Source organism: Oncorhynchus keta, chromosome 14, assembly GCF_023373465.1.
Source record: "Oncorhynchus keta strain PuntledgeMale-10-30-2019 chromosome 14, Oket_V2, whole genome shotgun sequence".
Classification (NCBI taxonomy): Eukaryota; Metazoa; Chordata; class Actinopteri; order Salmoniformes; family Salmonidae; genus Oncorhynchus; species Oncorhynchus keta.
This window is the reverse complement of record NC_068434.1, coordinates 31,315,340-31,337,062: the sequence shown is the minus strand read 5'-3', so window position 1 is coordinate 31,337,062 and position 21,723 is coordinate 31,315,340. Positions and strand designations below refer to the sequence as shown.

Genomic DNA, 21,723 nt, shown 5'->3' with positions numbered 1-21,723 from the left:
CCACGGGTAGAAAATTTACAAAAAATAAATTCAAAGGACAATGAATTGTTAAATACATTTTATTCATTTCAACTCCCACCAAAAAAGAAAAACATTTGCATTGTTGTGACAGTGACCAAACCACGGCAAGTATAGTATAAAATGTAATTTCTAATCCAATTTAGCTTAAATTGGTCCAGCATACAAAAAGGATCTGTGCAAAATGACTACTTCCATTTGCCATATACTCAACTATTGACTATTGAAAAGCACATTGTACAGAAAGATCTCTCTGAGACAAGGCCCTGGGTAGAAATATAGTGATCATTTAGGACGCAGCCACAGGAGAGAAATATACACTGGCTCAGTCTTAGATATTCTTCAATTGGATAATATTTTTATCTTCTACATTCCTCGGAATGTTAATCAATACTCTTAATTTTGCCAAAATGTCTACCCTACCTAAAGTCCTCAAAGGACAGCTTTGATGAGACCATGAAAAGTTTGGGACAGATCAGCTATTTTTGGGTCCTGAGTGGCGCAGCGGTCTAAGGCATTGCACCTCAGTGCAAGAGGCATCACTACAGTCCCTGGTTCAAATCCAGACTGAATCACATCTGGCCGTGATTGGGAGTCCCATAGGGCTGCGCACAATTGGCCCAGCATAGTCCGGGTTTTGGCTGGGGTAGGCAGTCATTGTAAATAAGAATTTGTTCATAAACTGACTTGCCTGGTTAAATAAATGTCCCTCTTTAGAAAGAACATAAATTACATAATGCCCTGCACGTGCATGAATTTTAGCACTAGCCTACCCAGGCCCAATTACTTCTGCCAAATTTAAAGGCCCAGCCCTGCCCGAACTTCCTCACTTAGTAAATCCATTAGCTGCTCCTCTCTGTCCGTCTCGCGCTAGCAGCACGCTCTGCATGCACTATGCTAATAGCGGCTCAGTCTGTGTAACCATAGCAACGGCTCCGTTGGGCTGCTCTGCTCAATGACGAGACATGCGAGAAGTGTTAAAGCCGTTGATCAATCATGTCAATGCAGAGCTATAGGGAGCCCTCCGCATGGATACAAAATCTGGGAGGCGATGCGGCCTCCGCAAGAGCTGCATCACACCCTCTGTACAGAGCCTCCGCCGCATGTAACAATGCTGGGAGCTCCGTACCACTCCACATTGACATGATTGGTTGATGGTAGGTGGGGGCGATACATCCCGTATAAACACAAACGCACTTCCTTGCTCTGCTCCTCAAGATATGAATGCCCTGACTTCTGCAGAGACCGCATCGCATTAAATGCTCTACGGCCAATTCAGCTGCCAGATTAACCATACATTGGCTTTTAGCTACTTTTTGTCACTCTAAACTTCTACAAAACTCAAGGAACATTATTTGTGAAATAAGCTCTCCTGTTATATTTGAAGCACTTCTGGCACCATGTTATGATCTTAGATATGACTGTACGGAGCAGAAAAGCACAAGCAAATGGCTCAGCTTCAACATGTTACTGATCAATTTAGTTATACCCGAGCCCCGACCGTACCCTAGTTATTGATGGGGGTAAAAACAGGCCTACCAGGCTCTAACCAATGTATAATGTTAGGGCCCATCAGGCTTGGGTCAGGTAGCAGAGCTCTAATTCAGACAGCTAGGAAATAACACATTGTGTGTGGCCTTCCGAACCTCGTAAAAATAATGCTTTTGACACCCCTGCTCTAATATATTTGGAACTTAGGCCTAGGTTAACTTCAGTATCATTCATCCACATGCATTATCAGTCACACAATCACCTTCACTGTTTTTCCACTTACTCTACTCCAACCAACACAACGCAACTAAAACGTCCCTTTCCTCTGCCATCTCAGAAGGGATCAAGCTAAAAAGAAAATACAACACTCCAAAACATACAAGAAGTACAATTACATTCATCTGGCCAACATTGTAGTCGTCATAGCAGGTGTCCAACTACTGTCCAATAGTACTTGCAAACACTAGGGGACCAGTTGGAATCCTCACAATACAACTTCTTCTGTGACAAACAAAATCATCCTGAGTCAGTACATCAAGGTATTATGGACTGACTGAGAACACAAAGGACGCCCCAAAGTACCACAATAACACAGGAGTGCAAACACAAGCATGCTCATCTTTCTCAGCAACAGTATCCTCTGCATAGTCATGCAATAAGCATCCAAAGACAAACATCTATTAAGTAATACCCTTTTTTTTTTTATTAAACCAAGCAAGTCTTCTTTCCCCAGGAATCAGTTTGGTGCCTTATTTCATCTTAACACCCATATCCACAGTTTTCTGGCAATGACTTCATGACATTCTTCACTACTGAATAAGAAAATAAACAAAATTAGTGCCAGACAGGGAAATAACCTACAATCTGCTTCTGAAACCCTACAACACACATAGGGAGCGTCATATCTTTATTCAGAACCCTCCATGTATGGACAGAGCAATAAATAAAACAATAAAAAGGGATTGAATTGACTATGGAATCCATATTTTTCATACTTACATTCTGTTCCAGCTTGGTGTACTCTGCGCCTTTGGGCCGACGTCCCGATCTCGACCTCTTTCCCTCGACGCAATAGGCAATGATCTGACAAAAACAGACAATAATAGGCCTATGTCACAACTTGTTTAATTGACTGTTCTCTTACATGTTTTTAGCTAACACATTCATATCACTAGTGTCTTGGATGTGCTTGTTCTGGAGGTATCTTTTTATGGACTAATTCATATACTGAAGAAAAATATAAAAACGCAACATGCAACAATTTCCGAGATTTGACTGAGTTACAGTTCATGTAAGGAAATCAGTAAATTGAAATGCATGAATTAGGCCCTAATCTATGGATTTTACATGACTGGACAGGGGAGCAGCCATTGGCCCACTCACTCGGGAGTCAGGCCCAGCCAATCAGAATGAGTTTTTCCCCACAAAAGGGCATTATTACAGACAGAAACACTTCAGGTTTATCAGCTGCAGGTGGCTGGTCTCAGATAATCCTGCAGGTGAAGGAGCTGGATGTGGAGGTCCTGGGCTGGTTACACATGGTCTGTGGTTGTGAGGCCGAGTGGACGTATGGCGGCTTATGGTAGAGAAATAAACATTAAATTCTCTGGCAACAGCTCTGGTGGACATTCCTGCAGTCAGCATGCCAATTGCGAGCTCCCTCAAAATGGAGACATCTGTGGCATTGTGTTGTGTGACAACACTGCATATTTTAGAGTGGCCTTTTATTGTCCCCAGCACAAGGTGCACCTGTCTAATTATCGTGCTGTTTAATAAGCTTCTTGATATGCCACACCTGTCAGATGGATGTATTATCTTGGCAAAGGAGAAAAGCTCACTAACTGGGATGTATACAAATTTGTGCACAACATTTGAGAGAAATGTGTTTTGTGCATATGGAACATTTCTTGGGTATCTTATTTCAGCTCATGAAACATGGGACCAACACTTTACAGGTTGCGTTTATATTTTGGTTCAGTATATTAATGAATGTATTTTATATAGAATCTCAGACGCTCATTATGACCAAGAATCAAAAGCTGTAATGTGTAAATCGATATTAGCCAAGTACCTTCCGCTTGTTGTGGTAGCTAATGTAGAGCACTGCCACCAACACAGCTGAACACACAAGATAAGCAAAGAAGTGACTGCTCTCTGCCTCATCACGTGTGCCGTGGGTTTCCTTTCCAGCCGGGTCTACTGGTGCCGTTTCCTTTCCAGCCGGGTCTACTGGTGCCGTTTCCTTTCCAGCCGGGTCTACTGGTGCCGTTTCCTTTCCAGCCGGGTCTACTGGTGCCGTTTCCTTTCCAGCCAGGTCTACTGGTGCCGTTTCCTTTCCAGCTGGGTCTACTGGTGCCGATGTCGTTTCCTTTTCAGGAGAGGCTCCTGGTGCCAGTGTCGTTTCCTTTTCAGGAGAGGCTCCTGGTGCCAGTGTCGTTTCCTTTTCAGGAGAGGCTCCTGGTGCCAGTGTCATTTCCTTCTCAGTAGATACTCCTGCTTCTGGTTTATTTTCAGCAGATACTCCTGCTTCTGGTTTATTTCCAGTAGATACTCCTGCTTCTGGTTTATTTCCAGTAGATACTCCTGCTTCTGGTTTATTTCCAGTAGATACTCCTGCTTCTGGTTTATTTCCAGTAGATACTCCTGGTGCTGACATGTCCTGTGCTGGCATATCGCCTACAGGTAGAGAATTTGGTAACAGATCCTTTGAGTCTCCTTGAAGAGGACCTATAGATTAAAAAAATTAAATGAACACTGAGCTGATTTCAAATGTTTTGAAAAACATTTGCTGGACTGCTTTAGTGAAAACTAAACTGACCGCAGCACTTATTTATAGTAAGACCTGGAGCGACCCCACACCCGAATACATATGAGGAAGAAATCTGCAGCAGAGTACAGTGTGTTTAAACCAAAATGTGAATTTAAAAAACTAATGTGGCACTGGCCATATAGTGTCTGATTTTTAGCTAGCTCCTGCCATTCAACAATTATTTGATCAGATTAAATAGCCAGTTCAGTATAACATTAGGACACTAGCAAATCTAGCTTTCAAAAACACTTCTCCGCAGGGTTTTCAGCAGTTAGCGTTGCCCACGGTTGCCTGTTTTTGAACTACAATTTAGACACTGTGTTTTAACGTTTAGAAACGTTTAAAAAAATCACCACTTGCGAAACATATGCTGATATGCCCCTTATCTTTCATATCAGCGAGAAAGATACTTTCAAAAATTTTTTTTTTTTAAAATACACTTCATGTAGCAGTTTTGTACAGATCCACAAACTGCGTGTGCCTCCAGTTGACAAACTACACTTCCTCCCCAGTTACGCTTACACACAGGTGTTCGGAGCACACTAGATAGTACAGGTGAGCACCTCTTGTGAATCGCAGACTATACTACCTTGCCCCAAGCAAGTCTCTCAGAGGGCCCTCTGTTGTCACCTGTTGCTGATGAAACTGAGGGTAACTTCCAGAGAATGGCAGGGGATCAATAAACCCACGACACACTCGTGACTTAAATGATGCAATTCATGTTCCACTTTTAAATAATAAAACGAGCATGAAACTCAAATGAACAAATATCCTGTCGTTTTACAAAATGTAAACCTCAGTAACATTTAATTTGGGAGGTATTTATCTTTTACTTGTCAAGTCTCGACCTCAGACGTAAACAAATGCATGTGTCATAATTAGGCACGACGTCTCCATTATTTTGCATCAAGTTGCGCAAACTCGTGGGATTCCACTTTACTAAGAAGCCGGCAGCATTGCAGGCTCAGTCAAAGTTCATACCGGAGGGGCTAATTAGTCCTTGCACCCTCAATAATTTCCGCTCCCTCAGCATTCTCAGATGCCTGAGTGAATGTGCAAATGGAGGGGAGAGGGTGATTTGGGATTCAGCCACCGCCTTCAGTCTGTCCACGGTAAACAAGCACTGTAACATATGGCCAGTGTGGGAACAAAACCCTATAAAAAGGGGCCTCCTGAGTGGCGCAGCGGTCTAATGCACTGCATCACAGTGCTAGAGGCGTCACTAGACCCAGGTTCGTTCCCGGATTGTATCACAACCGGCCGTGATCAAAGTCCCATAGAGATCGGTGCACAATCGGCCCAGGGTCATCCGGGTTAGGGGAGGGCTTTACCTGGCTCACCACGCTCTAGCGACTCCTTGTGGCGGGCCGAGCACCTGTAGGCTGACCTTGGTCGTCAGTTGAACAGCGTTTCCTCTGACACATTGGAGTTGCTGGCTTCCGGGTTAAGCAGGCGGGTGTTAAGAAGCGTGGCTTGGCATGTTTGGATACATGGCTCGATCTTCGCCTCCCAAGCCCGTCGGGGATTTGCAGTGATGAGACAAGATCGAAATTGGGGCGAAAAAAGGGGATAAAATATAAATCTAATACAAAAATATATATAAAAAAAACATAGTAATTTTAGCTTTTTCAAAATTGTTGATATGAAAGATACATTCCTTAATGTTTCCAAAACCGTTCCGCAAGCGATGCGTTTTAACGTTCAGAAGGAGTGTCTGGGCTGTTAACAAATTTACACTGGACAGAAGATACTACAGATGGGCTCGCTGACATCACAAAAACCATGTGCGCTTCCATCGGACAGAAGTCAGCGTGTTGTTGTTATTCTGGTTGGCCAGATTACTAGCAAGAATGACAAGAAACTGTCATGTGGGAAATCGTAAACTGCTCGTTTCAGCTCGTTATTGATATCATGTCTTCTTTTGACTGATTTCATGTCAAAGCTAATATGGCTAAAATTCACTAGCTTGCTAACTAACAACTGTAACAATGTATTTTAGAGATGTGCTCGTTGTGCAAATGTATTTATGTTTTCAATAAACATTGGAGAAGAAATATAGCTTACATGTCAACAGTCTAAGGGTGTGTTTGTAAATTCACTCTGTAGAGCCAGAGTGCGCTCTGGGCGTTAGTAAATTCAGAGTGTTGTCAGATTGTCCATTCATAAATTCAGAGTGTTTTGCTTTAACACACTGGACGCTCTGGCCGAGGAGTAGGGTTGATCGAGGGTTTTAACCTCACAACAGCAGTCAAGCACACAAGCTAACTGGTTAGTTGGCTACCTTGCTTGCTACCTACCTAGTTCCAGACAAATGAGAGAACACCCGACAAATGAGGTAGTTCATGCTATCTACAGCGTTGGTGACTAACTGTGCTGCTAACAACAATATAATTACTTTTTTTGCCAGTGTTTACTCATACCAGCCATATTCAACGGGTGTTGTAAATTAATCAGTTATTCTACGCTCTGGCACACTCAAGTAGGCTGGACACATGAAATGTTTAACAATGCTTTTTTTCTAATAAAAAGTAGTTAATTGCATCCGCGGTGGAGCCCAGTTTCATAATATTACCATATATCCCAGCTGCCTACCGTAGTTTTGAAGTAATCACGAAAAAAAACAGGCATTATTTTATGGCCTTTTGACCCTGCCAGCTGCTATTAGTTCTATTGAGCACTGTGGCACCAACTCGCCTTCCGAACATTCTAATCCAATTTTGTTGTACTATGTAACAATGGCAGCATTGCTATAGTTGGCAATGGAGACCTGCTCACGTTGTTTATAGTTACAATGTAAACAACAAAAATTACTCATGTTACTCTGAGGTCGTCCCATTGTTTACTATAGGGAAATATAGGTATGTCTGCATTTTGCCAAATATGTCGCAATATGTATATTTAGATTTGAATTAACTGTACACCATTTTAATCATGAGAATCTCCTCTCTAATTATGTAAGGCTGGGCAGTGTATCTCGTTGTCATCAAACGCTAGTCCAGAAATAGTCAGAAGTTACAATTTTTTCCCTACTTCCTCGTTATGCAGACAAGCACACTTGGCACCATTGAGGTGCAGATTTTTACTTTCTACACAAGTTGTTATTTTTTCAGTTTCATCCTAAAATCAGATTGTAGTGGTAAAATAAAAAAGGATACATGTTTTGGTGCCTTTTAGACTAAATGGAATTCTAAGCTTCACTCCAGTCAAAACAGGCTCTGCGAACGTTCGATTCAGTTTTTCAGCTTTGGGTGAATATTGACTCGTTCTATTGTCCAGCCTAACTCAAGCTTCATGTCCAGCAGATGCATTCGACTTTTTGCGTTCCTGCGGAGGTCACGCCTTGATCAACCCAACAGTGTTTTTGCATTTTGGTACACCAGAGGTACATTGACAGAAATGGTAGAAGGTGAATGTTGAACTTTTTTTGCACACATATCCAGATGATGCTGTGTACCATTTTGCGCAATGATGCTGTCGGTGTGATCAAGGCGTCATTTATTGTCAATGGAGCAGTCTGCAACGCTACATTTGGGATGCCGCACCCTGTGTATTCCGTGTACCGCGTGCAATCAATATTTTCAACTTGTGCACTGCATGACTTTGCAGTGGTACAAACGCAAGATCATAAAAAACTTCCCATGGCGGCGGTGACACCATACAGTTCCAAATGATGATGACTATTGTGTAGTTAGAGAAGAGACCGGCTGAACGACTAGAAAGTTGTCTCAGGTAAGAATGACACAGACAATTCATCATTACTACACTTGGGTAGTGTGCCCTGTTGGCTAGTTTTCAGGAAACCAGCAAACAGAATGGTGTGAGAAATGAATTACGCACAACTGTCCTGTGCACAATTTAGCCTGCCATCATGCAGGACAAGCTAGTGATTTGAAATCAGTACTCTATATGTGAACAACCAGTTCAATTTATTGATGTCTTTAGTGATGAGTGACAGAAGAATAGAAACAAACTAGATGAATTGTTGCAATGCACCCTTCAGTTTCCCAGCCTGTTGGTAGCTCTGCCAGCCGAATAAAAAAACGAAAAGTTATTATCCTATTCACCTAATCTGTTCAAATTATTAGCTTTGGTCGAACAGGGCGAAAATGATTTTATCCCATGCTTCAAAACGCTCTGAAGCCTTGTGAAGCACATGTGCAGCAAATACAGACATCTGGCAAAAACGATACAGCAAAACGCATGTGCCTCTGGTGGGCGTACGGCATCAGACGAGAGTTCTCTGAAATCGGAGTAGATAGCCAGAGTCAATTTAAGAACGCACCCTAAGCTAACCCAGTCTGTTTGGCCCCAACCAGTGTTTTGTCAAAAGGCGCTAAAAAGTTGTTAGTTTTGCTAAAACCCATTCATTGTAAGTCGCTTTGGATAAGAGCGTCTGCTAAATGACTTAAATGTAAATGTAATAGACGCTATGTAAATTGGCCCACGTCATTGGGGTAGCTAGCTAACGTAAACTCACCCCATTCTGTACAAATGTGCGCAACCGCAACATTCAAACGAGGCTACAAAGAAAACTAATGGGACTGTGTTGACTTCAAAATCGGGGGTGTGAACTAGGTATCTATTCAAGCGGTGATCGACATGGTAATGGCTCTATAATATTGGAGAAAAGTTGAAAAAAACTGACCCTCCGTTACATCTTGACGTGTCATGTGGAAGTGGTGTTGGAGGGCCAGTAGGAGGCACTCTTTCCTCTGGTCTAAAAAAATATCCCAATGCCCCTGGGCAGTGATTGGGGACATTGCCCTGTGTAGGGTGCCGTCTTTCGGATGGGACGTTAAACGGGTGTCCTGACTCTCTGAGGTCATTAAAGATCCCATGGCACTTATCGTAAGAGTTCGGGTTTTAACCCCGGTGTCCTGGCTAAATTCCCAATCTGGCCCTCAAACCACCACGGTCACCTAATAATCCCCAGTTTACAATTGGCTCATTCATCCCTCTCCTCTCCCCTGTAACTATTCCCCAGGTCGTTGCTGCAAATGAGAACGTGTTCTCAGTCAACTTACCTGGTAAAATAACGGAGAAATAAAAATAAATAAACGTACAGCACGCATAAAGCAACTATTTCTGTCTTACAATCTCTCTCCACCAAGTGTAGCACCTCTCATCCTTTAAAAACAAGAATTTGGACAGTGACGGGGTAAGGGAGTCATTTTTTGCATGCAATCATCATTCTCAAAGCCGCTGTTTACTTCTAAGATCACTCTAGGTATGTAATGACACATTATATAAACTCTTTAGTGTTTTATTTACATTTTAGATGCGATAAATTGATAAATTGGACAGCTCAAGTGAAAAAAAGCAATTTTCCCACACATATCCTCTTTTCACTATCACGCATTAGTTTCGCTTCCCCACCCGACATTTAAAAAAAAGACCCAATGGGGCTCATTGCCTGCTTGAATTATGCAGAAACGGGCAGAGTTTAGGTCATGTAATTGATTCTGTTGGAAAGGGGAGAAATTGTGCTTTACAATGGTATTAACAATACAGTTGATCTGGAAGTATTACGTTTTGGGGGCGCTAAAATAAGGGCAATTGTACTGATCAAGGCGATGTACGAGTTTACTATAGCTGTCTCATGTTCCAATATCCCTCAGATCAAATCGATTATCTAACGTATAGCCAGTCTCGGTACACAACACACATAAAAACAAAGATTGACTGTTCAAAGTTATTGTAACGTTACTTGAGGTAAAGCATTTGTTTAAGTAGCGTTATATAGTAGGTATGGCATGCACCTGGTCTAGGCAAATTAAGATTAGCAGATTGAGCGCTAAATTAGCTAGCTATCTTTTAAAAATATTTTACAAAAACTCTCACCTCTGACACCACCAGACAAATAAACCAGCACGATAAACAACATAGATATTGTTCTCATTGTAGCTTTGAGGTAAAACAAACCTAGTCAGATATAAGAAATTACTACGGAAAGAGTTCCCAATAATGCTTGGCTCAAAGGTGATGACTCAAATCCTGATATAAACACTTCCTTCTTCCTCCTACTGTTCAAGTCTGCCAAAGCCAAGAGTGTAATCATTAGTCCAAACAGTTCCGTTTTGCGAGTAAAACGACAGTTTCTATTGGACAAATTCAGCTCGATCCCGCCCCGTTTCTTTCCGTTTGCTTCCGTCTAAGAAACGTTTTGCAACAGAATAAACGTAATGAATACACCTCTGATTTTACGTCACAGATTGAATCATTGTCAAATAAAACAGATGATAAACTCACGATTTCCAATATCCGATTTTTGTACATTAAAAGTTGGCTATGCAACTGAATGTGATGTGCGTTCACACAACTCCAAGCGCTCCAAAATGTAGATTTGTTTTGTCTGCCAATTGCAATATTTAAAGGAATCCAGCAGAGATCAGTACAGGCTTACTGATGATGTGATAAACCTTGAAGTTGATCACCAGTCTCGTAGAATATCACATTAAACCAATATGTCTTAGAAGTGTATATTAGAAGAATATTTATACCGGTCTGTTTAGACGCCTATATATACAGATTCATATTACATTTGTGAAACATTTCCAATAAGCATAGGCCTGCTAGCTACTAGAGCCTGTCACAATCTGTATAGGAGAAAGGCCAGTTTGCAGCTAAAGTCTAATGGGAGATGTTTACAGACCAAAATGCTACCTGGTCTCAGAGCATTTTGTATTATTCTGTATGTAAATCCGAGACACTCCATTTAGTATAAAATGTTACATAAGACAGATGGTTACTTGGTCAGCGTGGATGGATGGGTGGGTGTATAACGCAAATGTATAGTAACCCAAAGGTTGTGAGTTCAAATTTCATCACAAACAACTTTCCCAACTACTTTTTAGCTACTTTGCAAGTTAGCTAACCCTAACCCTTTTAGCTAACCCTTCACTTTTCATTTTTTTCATGTAACCTTTATTTAACTAGGCAAGTCAGTTAATTAATAACAAATTCTTATTTTCACTGACGGCCTAGGAACAGTGGGTTAACTGCCTTGTTCAGGGGTAGAACGACAAATTTCATACCTTGTCAGCTCGGGGATTTGAACTTGCAACCTTTCGGTTACTCTAACCACTAGGCCACCCTGCCGCCCCACATTGATTCTGTACCGGCACCCCCTGTATATAGCCTCGCTATTGTTATTTACTGCTGCTCTTTAATGATTTGTTATTCTTATCTCTTAAAAAAAAAAAAAAATTTAACTGCATTGTTGGTTTAAGGGCTTGTAAGTAAGCATTTCACTGTAATTTCACGCGCATGTGACAAATAAAATGTTATATATGAGCCATAATAACAGTCAGAATGAGTAAGTAATCCACATTCTACATGGGCTGTCTAGGAGGGGTAGGGCTGCAAAAAATAAATGGAGTGCTGCTTATCTCAAATTTCAATTATGTTATTGTCTACAGACAGAACAGAAAGAGTCTACCAGATTATCAACTAAAGTAATACATGCATACAGGGTTCAAATATAGGGTCAAATATGTCAATATTTCTGTACAATCACGCCTGCTTTTTCCTGTGCTATCATTATCTTGGTGTCCATATCGATAGATATCAGGATGTTGGAAGTGTCTGGAAGGTTCCAGTGTGTTTGCCTCTACCCTGCTTTCTCAACGTGATATCAATTGATTGTTTCCCCCCCAGTTTGACAAGACTCAGCTGGCACCTCTATGAAGATAGGTATCACTTGCTGTGAGCTTAAGAACCCCATTCTTAATGTATTATTCATACCCATTTGACCTTAAAGAAGGGAATGCAAATGTAACTCAAGAATGAGATAGATGATCCAACTTTCTAAATGTCAAACACCATAATGAAGACACATTCATGACAAGAATCCACAGGTCTCTCGTTTCCAGCTGAGATGTAAAATACCTCTCATTAACATTTGGATGATTACCACTCCCACAATCTCAGGTTGTGTGCTCAAACAAGTTGCATTTTATTGATGATTCCGTAAGGAAGATTATCTCAAGGCTTTTGCACATATTGAATGTTTACTTTGAATGTTTACTTTGCTGCGCCTAGGAGGATCTAGAGCTTTTTATCGCACAAATTGACAAACAGCTCCATGGTAGTAGTCAGACCCCACTGAATCTCTCTGCATTTGCATATGAATGTGTTCACAGTAAGTTCGGCATGGATCCCAATGTAATTTAATATGACACCATAAAATAATTATTATATTTGTCCTATTTCACGCAACTAGCAACTTTTCGTTCACTGGCCCAACACTCCAACCGCTAGGCTCTGCTGACAAAATACATAAGAAACCTTTACTTAATAAAAACAATGGATTTCTTAAACCAAACCACCTTGAAGGATCAAAAAATGCTCCTTATGGGATTTGAACCAACAACATTGTGAAACCTGGTCTCAGCAAATTTCATATTATTCTGTACGTAAACCCGGGACCTTCCATTTAGAATGATATTTACATTTCGTATGGTATGTATTAAATTGTATGATGTGTTACGAACTACAAATTGTGTTATATGTTATGAATTTGCAAAACTTGATATACACTGAACAAAAATATAAAACGCAACATGTGAAATCTTGGCCCCATGTTTCATGAGCTGAAATAAAAGATCCCAGAAATGTTTAATACACACAAAGCTTCTCTCAAATTTTGTGCACACACTTGTTTACATCCCTGTTAGTGAGCATTTCTCCTTTGCCAAGATAATCCATCCACTTGACAGGTGTGGCATATCAAGAAGCTGATTAAACAGTGTGATAATTACACAGGTGCACCTTGTGCTGGGGACAATAAAAGGCTACTCTAAAATGTGCAGTTTTGTCATACTATACAATGTCTCAAGTTTTCAGGAAACGTTCAATTGGCATGCTGACTAAGAAATGGCCACCAGAGCTGTTGTCGGATGATTGAATATTAATTTTTCTACCATAAGCCGACTCCAACATCATTTTATGGATTTTGGCAGTATGTCCAATCGGCCTCACAACTGCAGACCACGTGTATGGCATTGTGTGGGCAAACGGTTTGCTGATGTCAATGTTGTGAACAGGGTGACCCATGGTGGTGGGTTTATGGTATGGGCAGGCAGGCATAAGCAATGGACATCGAACCCAATTGCATTTTATCAATGGCAATTTGAATGCACAGAGATACCGTGATGAGATCCTGAGGCCCATTGTTGTGCCATTCATCCGCTGCCATCACCTCATGTTTCAGCATGATAATCCAAGGCCCCGTGTCACAAGGATCTGTACACAATTCCTGTAAGACGAAAATGTACCAGTTCTTCCATGGCCTGCATATTCACCAAATATGTCAACCATTACACACGTTTGAGATGTTCAGGATAAACATGTACAACAACGTGTTCCAGTTCCCACCAAAATCCAGCAACTAATGCACAGCCATTGAAGAGAAGTGGGACAACATTCCACAGGCCACAATCAACAGCCTGATCAACTCTAAGAGAAGGAGATGTCGCGCTGCATGAGGCAAATGGTGGTCACACCAGATACTTACTGTTTTTCTGATCCACACCACTACCTTTTTTAAGGTATCTGTGGCTAACAGATGCATATCCTTATTCCCAGTCATGTGAAATCTATAGATATAGGGCCTAATTTATTGATTTCAATTGATTGATTTCCTTATGCGCATGTTGTGTTTATATTTTTGATCAGTATAGATTTGTACAATATGTTACGAATTTGTTAAATGTATGGTATGTTACGAATTCTAGCTAGGTGGCTAATGTTAGCTTGCTTGTTAACTTTAGCTAGGGTTTAGGGTTAGTGGTTAGGGTTAAGTTTAGGAGTTAGGTTAAAGGGTTAGGGCTAGGTTTAGGTTTTGGGCTCCCGTGTGGCGCAACAGTCTAAGGCACTGCATCTCAGTGCAAGAGGTGTCACTACAGTCCCTGGTTTGAATCCAGGCTGTATCACATCCGGCCGTCGTTCAGGTTTGGCCGGTGTAGGCCGTCATTGTAAATAATAATTTGTTCTTAACGGACTTGCCTAGTTAAATAAAGGTTCAATGTGCTAGCCAGACCTGAATATTGTAGCCTATAAGCCACTACTAGGATTTTATGTCCATGCTACCTGCATATAATAACAGGATGTTACAGTGTCTCCTGAATGCCAATCTGAATGGATCCTTCTCTATAATCAAATAGTATTATTTATTGAATTCAAGAATTAACCACTGATATTCTAACCTGAGAGGAGTCATATTAACTCCTCTGTCTAATGGGGTACTTATTTGGGTCTCTACAGTGGAGACTTGTCTATGCAATGTCTCCATGTCATGCATTTGAAATATCAAAGGGTTAACCTGGAATGAATTTGAGATCAAAGGAGCGCCCAAAAAAGAACCTTGACAAGAGACTGCAAGAATTTAATGAGCAAAATTAACATGTATTAAATCTGACCTTGTGCACATGGCAGATATCTAGTAGAGGCAACCAAATACAATACTTATTATTCGATAAACAGTGACAAGTAAGGGCTAGGGATGCACACTTACAAGGGGTGACAATAACCCCCCCCTCTTTCAATAAATATCCAGTACTAATATCTGTTATTTTCAAATGGGATCAGGAAAATGTTTATAGGTAGAACGCTATTACTACATTTTAGTTCCATCATAAGATTTAATTGTCACTCTTATAGTTCATCCACGAGGGGTTAAGGATTCAGACTCTACAATGTTGTGCAAATAAAAACCTAAAATACTAATATCAAGAAAAATACATTCAGTTTCTGGCCTGTATGTATGAAGCAACAAATAGGATAGCATTTGTTCAAATATGAATTTTATACATTGCAGCTACATGCACTACATGACCAAAAGTATGTGGACAGCTGCTCGTCGAACATCTCATTCCAAAATCATGGGCATTAATATGGAGTTGGTCCCCCCTTTGCTGCTATAACAGCCTCCACTCTTCTGGGAAGGCTTTCCGCTAAATGTTGGAATATTGCTGCGGGCATTCAGCCACAAGAGCATTAGTGAGGTTGGGCACTGATGTTGGGCAATTAGGCCTAGCTCACAGTCGGTGTTCCAATTCATCCCAAAGGTTTTGGATGGGGTTGAGGTCAGGGCTCTGTGCAGGCCAGTCAAGTTCTTCCACACCAATCTCAACAAACCATTTCTGTATGGACCTTGCTTTGTGCATGGGGGCAATGTCATACTGAAACAGAAAAAGGCCTTCCCCAAACTGTTCCCACAAAAATGGAAGCACAGAATCCTCTAGAATGACATTGTAGGCTGTAGCATTAAGATTTCTCTTCACTGAAACTAAGGGGCCTAGCCCGAACCATGGAAAACAGCCACAGACCATTATTCCTCCTCCACCAAATTTTACAGTTGGCACTAGGCATTTGGGCAGGTAGCGTTCTCCTGGCAACCGCCAAACCCAGATTTGCCTGTTGGAATGCCAAATAGTGAAGCATGATTCATCACTCCAGAGTCCAAAGGCGGTGAGCTTTACACCACTCTAGCAGACGCTGGGCATTGCTCATGGTGATCTTAGGCTAATGTGTGGCTGCTCGGTCAAGGAACCCATTTCATGAAGCTCCAGACAAACTGTTGTGTTGACGTTGCTTCCAGAGGCCGTATGGAACTCAGTAGTGAGTGCTGCAACCGGGGCACACAATTTTTATGCGCTACTCACTGGTCCCTTTCTGTGAGCTTGTGTGGCCTACCACTTCGGCTGAGCCGTTGTTGCACCTTGACGTTTCCACTTCACAATAACAGCACTTTCAGTTGACCTGGGCAGTTTTAGCAGGGCAGAAATATGACGAACTGACTTGTTGGAAAGGTGGCATCCTCTGACGGTTCCACTTTGAAAGTCACTGAGCTCTTCAGTAAGGCCATTCTACTGTCAATGTTTGTCCATGGAGATTGCATGGCTGTGTGCTCGATTTTATACACCTGTCAGCAATGGGTGTGACTGAAATAGACGAATCCACAAATTTAAAGGGGTGTCCACATACCTTTGTATATATAGTGTATGAAACAAGGTATATCTAATACTATTGCCTCATCACAAATTCTGCAACTGTATTCCTATGATAATTTTTCAACAATAATGCAGTGATGGATATTGACTGAAATTCATTGACATTGCTTGAGCCATGTTTTGAAGCAGTATTACATGGCTTGAAGCCAGCCTGGAATAGCCAGCATATTTTAAGTCATTCACATGGAGTCTCAGTTTTATGTGTTACTGACTATAGAGAATGCAACAATAGATGTATAGCCTTGAGGAGACAGTTTCATCGGCTGTTTTTGACAACTCATTACCGGTCATTTCAGTGATGGATTGGAGAAGTAGCTGAGGGTAGGCAGGCATGGCACCAGAGACCACAGCCTCTGCCTGTGGTGACATAAACAAGCAGAGACTAATAATTAGTTAAAACATTGCTGGGAGACTGACATCTCAGTATCTCACCGCAGGGCAAAAAATTTAAACAAATCCTCTGTGTGCACATGTCCGTCAGTCTGTCGTTCGCAGTTCAGGCCATAAAGAACTCAGTCTAAGAGAGAGCGAGACACCCTTGTCTGAGGGCATTGTCCTACAGCTGTGTTTAGGAAAGGGTTCAAGTTATCGATTATGGATAACACTAATGAATGACAGCTATTGGTATTGGTTGCATACATATAGAATTAGAATAAAACTCATAATTATGTGTGCAGAGACATATTATTTTACTCTGCTCCATCAGAACTTGGCTAATCTGTATGTTCATAGCCTCTCAATCAGAGCTGATAAGGATGCTGAACATGGTAAGCAAATGAGTGTGCATGTTGTCAACCATCGTTAGTGTGACACAGGAGGGGATACCCTGGGGAAACCAAAGAGGAGTGGATTTGGGACAGAGGAAGGCTGGTCAGTCTCCTACCATCTGGATGTTGCAGGAATACAATGACTAATTGCTTACTTCTTCCATTTGATTTTTAGAATACCCAAACTACCAATTATCTCAATGGCAATCTAACTGTAGATCTCCTCTCTCTCTTCTTTGTGGGAAGTGTGGTTAAGGACAAGGTAAGGTCTAAAACAGAGTCACCGGGCGAAGGAACTTCAATGTGCTCTTACAAGGCTAGTACCAGAGCTAGAGGCTAATTGGACCATCCCTGGCACTGGTCCTCATCTCCAAAGCCACCAAAAACTGTAACCTACCTTGTGTATTTTTGACTAACTGAATATCCTAATTAGTTCCCAGGAGCTACATCCCATTACCTCGGAGTTAATTAAGCCTCAGCACTGTGCCAAACGGTGAATAAAGATGCAGTAAAACTGTGAGAGGGAAAGGGCTTTGGTGTGCTGGGGAGGAGGCTGACCTGCTTGTTTGTCGTTGTTATGGAACTCTACATTCCAGGATGTCTTTTATTTTTTATTTGTTTTTATATTTGGCTTAAAATGTTGTTACCTTGGCACAGGTTCTCATTTTCCAGCATGGTTAGCCTAAATTCACCCTATTAAAGATGAACTAGTGATTCTTCCCCCACTATCGTCATGATATATTTATTATCCACAACTAAACTGCCCAAAATACAACATATCTGTTACTAACCGATGAATGGCCACTTCCAATATTTATCTTGAAGAACTTCATAGTGCCTCCATCAGCTGTTAAGTTTTAAAACTCCCAGCAAATAGGTTCCTTCCAACTTTGCATTTGCACCTGTATTTACATCTACCGGTTTGAATCTGTAGGAAATATGTACATTGTTTCAGAATTCATATAAATGTAACAATTATGTTATTGATTCATATTCAAAGGAATGCGCATGATCAGAGAGTGATGAAAATAACACTCATCTTGCAGAGTGCATGGAAGAAAAGAGAAGCAGGCATTTCTATGAAACAATCTCAAAGGTTTATTTAACATGTCAAAAGGAAGGTCACACACTTGGGAATTTAAAAGGGATCGTTGAAATTACTGAAATAATTGGCAAAAACTATGAATTAAACTCAATACTAACATTAAATCAGGTTTTGGTTAAAAGAAGAGGGTGTTTTTTCTTTTCCTTGTTTTTTCTTAAACATTTTATACATGGGTTATTTTATACAACTGGTTCATTGGATAAATGCATCAAAAAGAGAAACCAGTTCTGTAGTAAACTTTACAAAAAAAAATACACTTTGTTTCATTGAGAGTAGAAAAGGATGGGATCAAATATTGACCAATAATATTTCTTCCTTTTCATCATTTAAAAAAAGTTGTTCTAATATCTATTTTTTGAAATGTAAAAGCAATATACAGCACAATAAAAGAGAAAGGAATTGCTTTTGTAGATTTAGTCAGACGATTTGGTTACCAAGGAGAGGGGCTGTGACTGGAACAGGGCATGATGGGAATGCAGGGCTGCTTGATGGAAAGGAGAGGGCGGGGAGAGCATCGAGTGGTGTAGGGAGCTGAATGGGATTGGCCGAGAGAAAATTGGTGCGGGGTGGCTGGAGTGGCTGCCTGAAGTACCAATAGGGATAGAGATGCTTGGGTGGGACGAGGAGGAAGAGGAAGAAGATGAAGATGACGAAGAAGAAGCAGATCCAGAGGGCTTGCCAGTTAGGAAATGATGGTGCAGGCGTCCTTCTGGTTTGGTGGTGAGGGACAGTGGCTGGGCCTGCTCTGAGTGGGTGGCGGCGGGCGCAGCCGGGGAGGCCAGAGCTGCAGAGGGTGTGGCTGGAGAATCCAGCATGCTGCCGTGAGACGAGGCAGGGCTGTCACACATCTTCTCTGAGGGTAGGTACTGCACACACTGATTCTTGTTCCTGATTGAGAAGTCTGGGTAAACAAAAGGAAGGGGCTTCGTCAATATTGCTGTTAAAAAAGCCGACAATCGTGTCCTTCAACAGTGCCCATTTTCTTGTACACATGATAGCTGGCCAAAAAATACAAAACATTCACAGACAATGTACAGAACATGGAAAACCAAAAGGTCTCGGACAAACAGATAAACTTGAATTAATTTATTTTAAAAAAGGTGAAGTTGCAGAAGTGAAATTAACAACAAAATGGCATATGATTTTATAAATAAAACAAATCGGCCGGAAAAACATCTGTGATCATATAAACAAAGTCGATGACACGTTAAATGCCTGCATGTAAATGAGGTTTGAGTGTTGTGCTGCAACAGACCAAACCACTGCGGGTGGAGTGGAGAGCAGTGGCCTGCAGTTCAGCCACACTGGTTCATAACAGCAGACATACCTGCCACAATGTCACTATTAGCACTGAACCTCATATGCTGCTTGTTAAAGTATAGAGGGAATAGAGGAGTTAGTAAAGAAGGAAAAAACTGAAGTCAAAAACATAAAAAGGTGTTATTGCATGTTGTATTGGACCACTGCCAAGTCACATGACCAGCAAAGTGAAGCTTGAGGTACTATTTCACACAGGCCTATAGATGGAGTTCTTTCTGCCCTAAATCGAGAAGTACGGTCAAAGAGAAGGACAGAGAGAAAAGGGCCCCTTACCCTCTGGTGTTGAGTCTGGCTTATTATCTCTCTTCCTCTTTTTCCGCTTTCCCTGAGCAGATAAACAAAACAATGTGTTTAGAAAAAAAACTGGTCTCTATCCAAGTGACAGCAACATGCTTCAGCACTACCTCATACAATTTCAGTGTATGAGAACAACAGTACAGCTATTATTACAGATACAGTATTGAATCATGTTTAAACCAAGTGGAAATGAGGGGGCGCTTAAGCAACCCACATTTCCCTCATTGTTAAAAGATCCATGGAAAGATGTCCTACTCACATAGTTATCTCGTGCTGACCAGCCTGGGTAGAGTTGGGAGTGGAGTTGCCTCTCTTTCCTTGCCAGCTCATAGTATTTCGCTTGCTCTTCTCTCGAAAGTGAGTGCCACTGAACACAAACATGACAAAAGTCAGAGAACTAGTCGAAGCATGTACAGAATTTACATCCACAAACACATTCCCCAACTGTTGTGTGTGTGTGTTTGTGTGGTCAGGCAGTGTGCTGTGCTCACCCTTCGACCCAGTATCTGGTTGATGGCAGCGCTCTCCTTCAGAGTGCACTCAGCTACCACCTTGGCCCTCATCTCCTTCATGTACAGCATGAAGGCATTCAGAGGCTTCTTGATATGGGGCTTCTTGTCCTCCTCCTTCTTCACTGGGCCCGGAGACTTCCTGCTGAGACAACAAAACACACATTCAAATGTCACTTAAAATATTCCTTTTGTGTGAGGTCTGATTCCCTTCCAGAAGACCTGGCTGACCCATTACAAAGGTCAGGATATTCTTTAATCCTGGCCCTTTAAATGGAACTATGAATAGAGACTGGATACTCAGTCAATCATCCATTTGAATAAGATCAGAGTATAAAGAGTTTATATGTTTGGCAATAAGTAAATGTGAAGAATCTGTTAGTTAATGGTCCTTACGAATGCATAGAGGGGCTCATGTGGTCATGACTGTTGGGCTCCTGCTTGATGGCTGGTGATACGATAGCAGGATGAGGGATACCAGTCTGGTGCATGCCGTGAGGGTGGTGGGGCATCATGTGGGGGGAGAAACGGCTGGACACCAAGCTGGAAAACAACAAAGACAAACACCTGTTAAACTTTTCACAGGCACTTTTTGTCTGGCCTGTCAAGTCAACTTCGACTGCTTTGACTGTCTGGAGTCTAGACTAAAGTAATGTCCAAAGTTAGCTACATATTTTTTTTCTTCTTCAAATAAAGGCTCAAAAACCCCTTTATCCGACCATGCCTGGAGAAAAGTGGAGTGTGTGGTAACCATGGTGACCAAGGGGCCCTGACACCTGAAACCACTTTCCTCCCTGTGTTCCAAACCATGGAGGGACTTCCACAGCTACCAGAACAGAACATTCAGATAACTGTCGGAAAATGAGAGTGGTGCTAACACAACACAATGGTACATTGTACATGGACAAAGGGGGAAATTAAGGTCTGTGCTCCTCTGCCACGCATTCCTGTTAAATACATGATTGAATGGAAAATCCTTTAATGCTTCATAAAAATCTCATAACATTTAAGACAGATATGGTCCATGATTTACTATAGCCTTGTACCGAGTGTGCACAGACGCTTTCCTTGCTTTACTTCCCTAGAGTCATGTGAACTTGTGGATACCATTTTAATGTCTCTGAGTCCAGTATGAAGGACGTTCGAGGGAGTTTTCCGAGCGCTTCCCATAGACTTCCAGTCATTGCGATAATGCTAGTTAGCAATTGCGCAAACGTTAGTTAGCAACTTCCATCAAACTGCACCCAGACAAATGGTATCCACAAGTTCATCTGTCTCCAGGGAAGTAGATAAAGTGCTTCTTGCCAAATTCCTGAAGTATCCCTACAACAGTAACAAGTCAAATTGAGGATAACCCCATTGGGTAAATTTTATGAAAATATTCTCTCAAATATTT

The 21,723-nt window shown here is 41.5% G+C and overlaps 2 protein-coding genes across 2 annotated transcripts in view; both read right to left on the bottom strand.

Moving 5' to 3' along the window:
• Positions 1-43: 43 nt before the first annotated feature.
• Positions 44-10,364, bottom strand: LOC118393216 (trans-Golgi network integral membrane protein 2-like). The gene is made up of 4 exons (XM_052461487.1): positions 10,160-10,364; positions 3,581-4,236; positions 2,509-2,592; positions 44-2,321 (listed from the first exon to the last, which is right to left on the bottom strand). Exons 1-4 carry the CDS (start codon positions 10,215-10,217, stop codon positions 2,319-2,321), a joined length of 801 nt encoding a protein of 266 aa, XP_052317447.1. The 5' UTR covers positions 10,218-10,364; the 3' UTR covers positions 44-2,318.
• A 7,806-nt stretch (positions 10,365-18,170) lies between these two features.
• The window catches only part of LOC118394059 (transcription factor 7-like 1-B), a 50,245-nt gene continuing 46,692 nt past the window's right edge, over positions 18,171-21,723 (bottom strand). The window contains exons 9-13 of the mRNA XM_052461486.1: positions 20,724-20,870; positions 20,310-20,469; positions 20,078-20,185; positions 19,795-19,846; positions 18,171-19,102 (exon numbers count right to left, since the gene is read on the bottom strand). Of these exons, the coding sequence (XP_052317446.1) occupies positions 18,615-19,102; positions 19,795-19,846; positions 20,078-20,185; positions 20,310-20,469; positions 20,724-20,870 (955 nt within the window). The 3' untranslated portion in view covers positions 18,171-18,614. The remainder of the gene's footprint in view (positions 19,103-19,794; positions 19,847-20,077; positions 20,186-20,309; positions 20,470-20,723; positions 20,871-21,723) is intronic.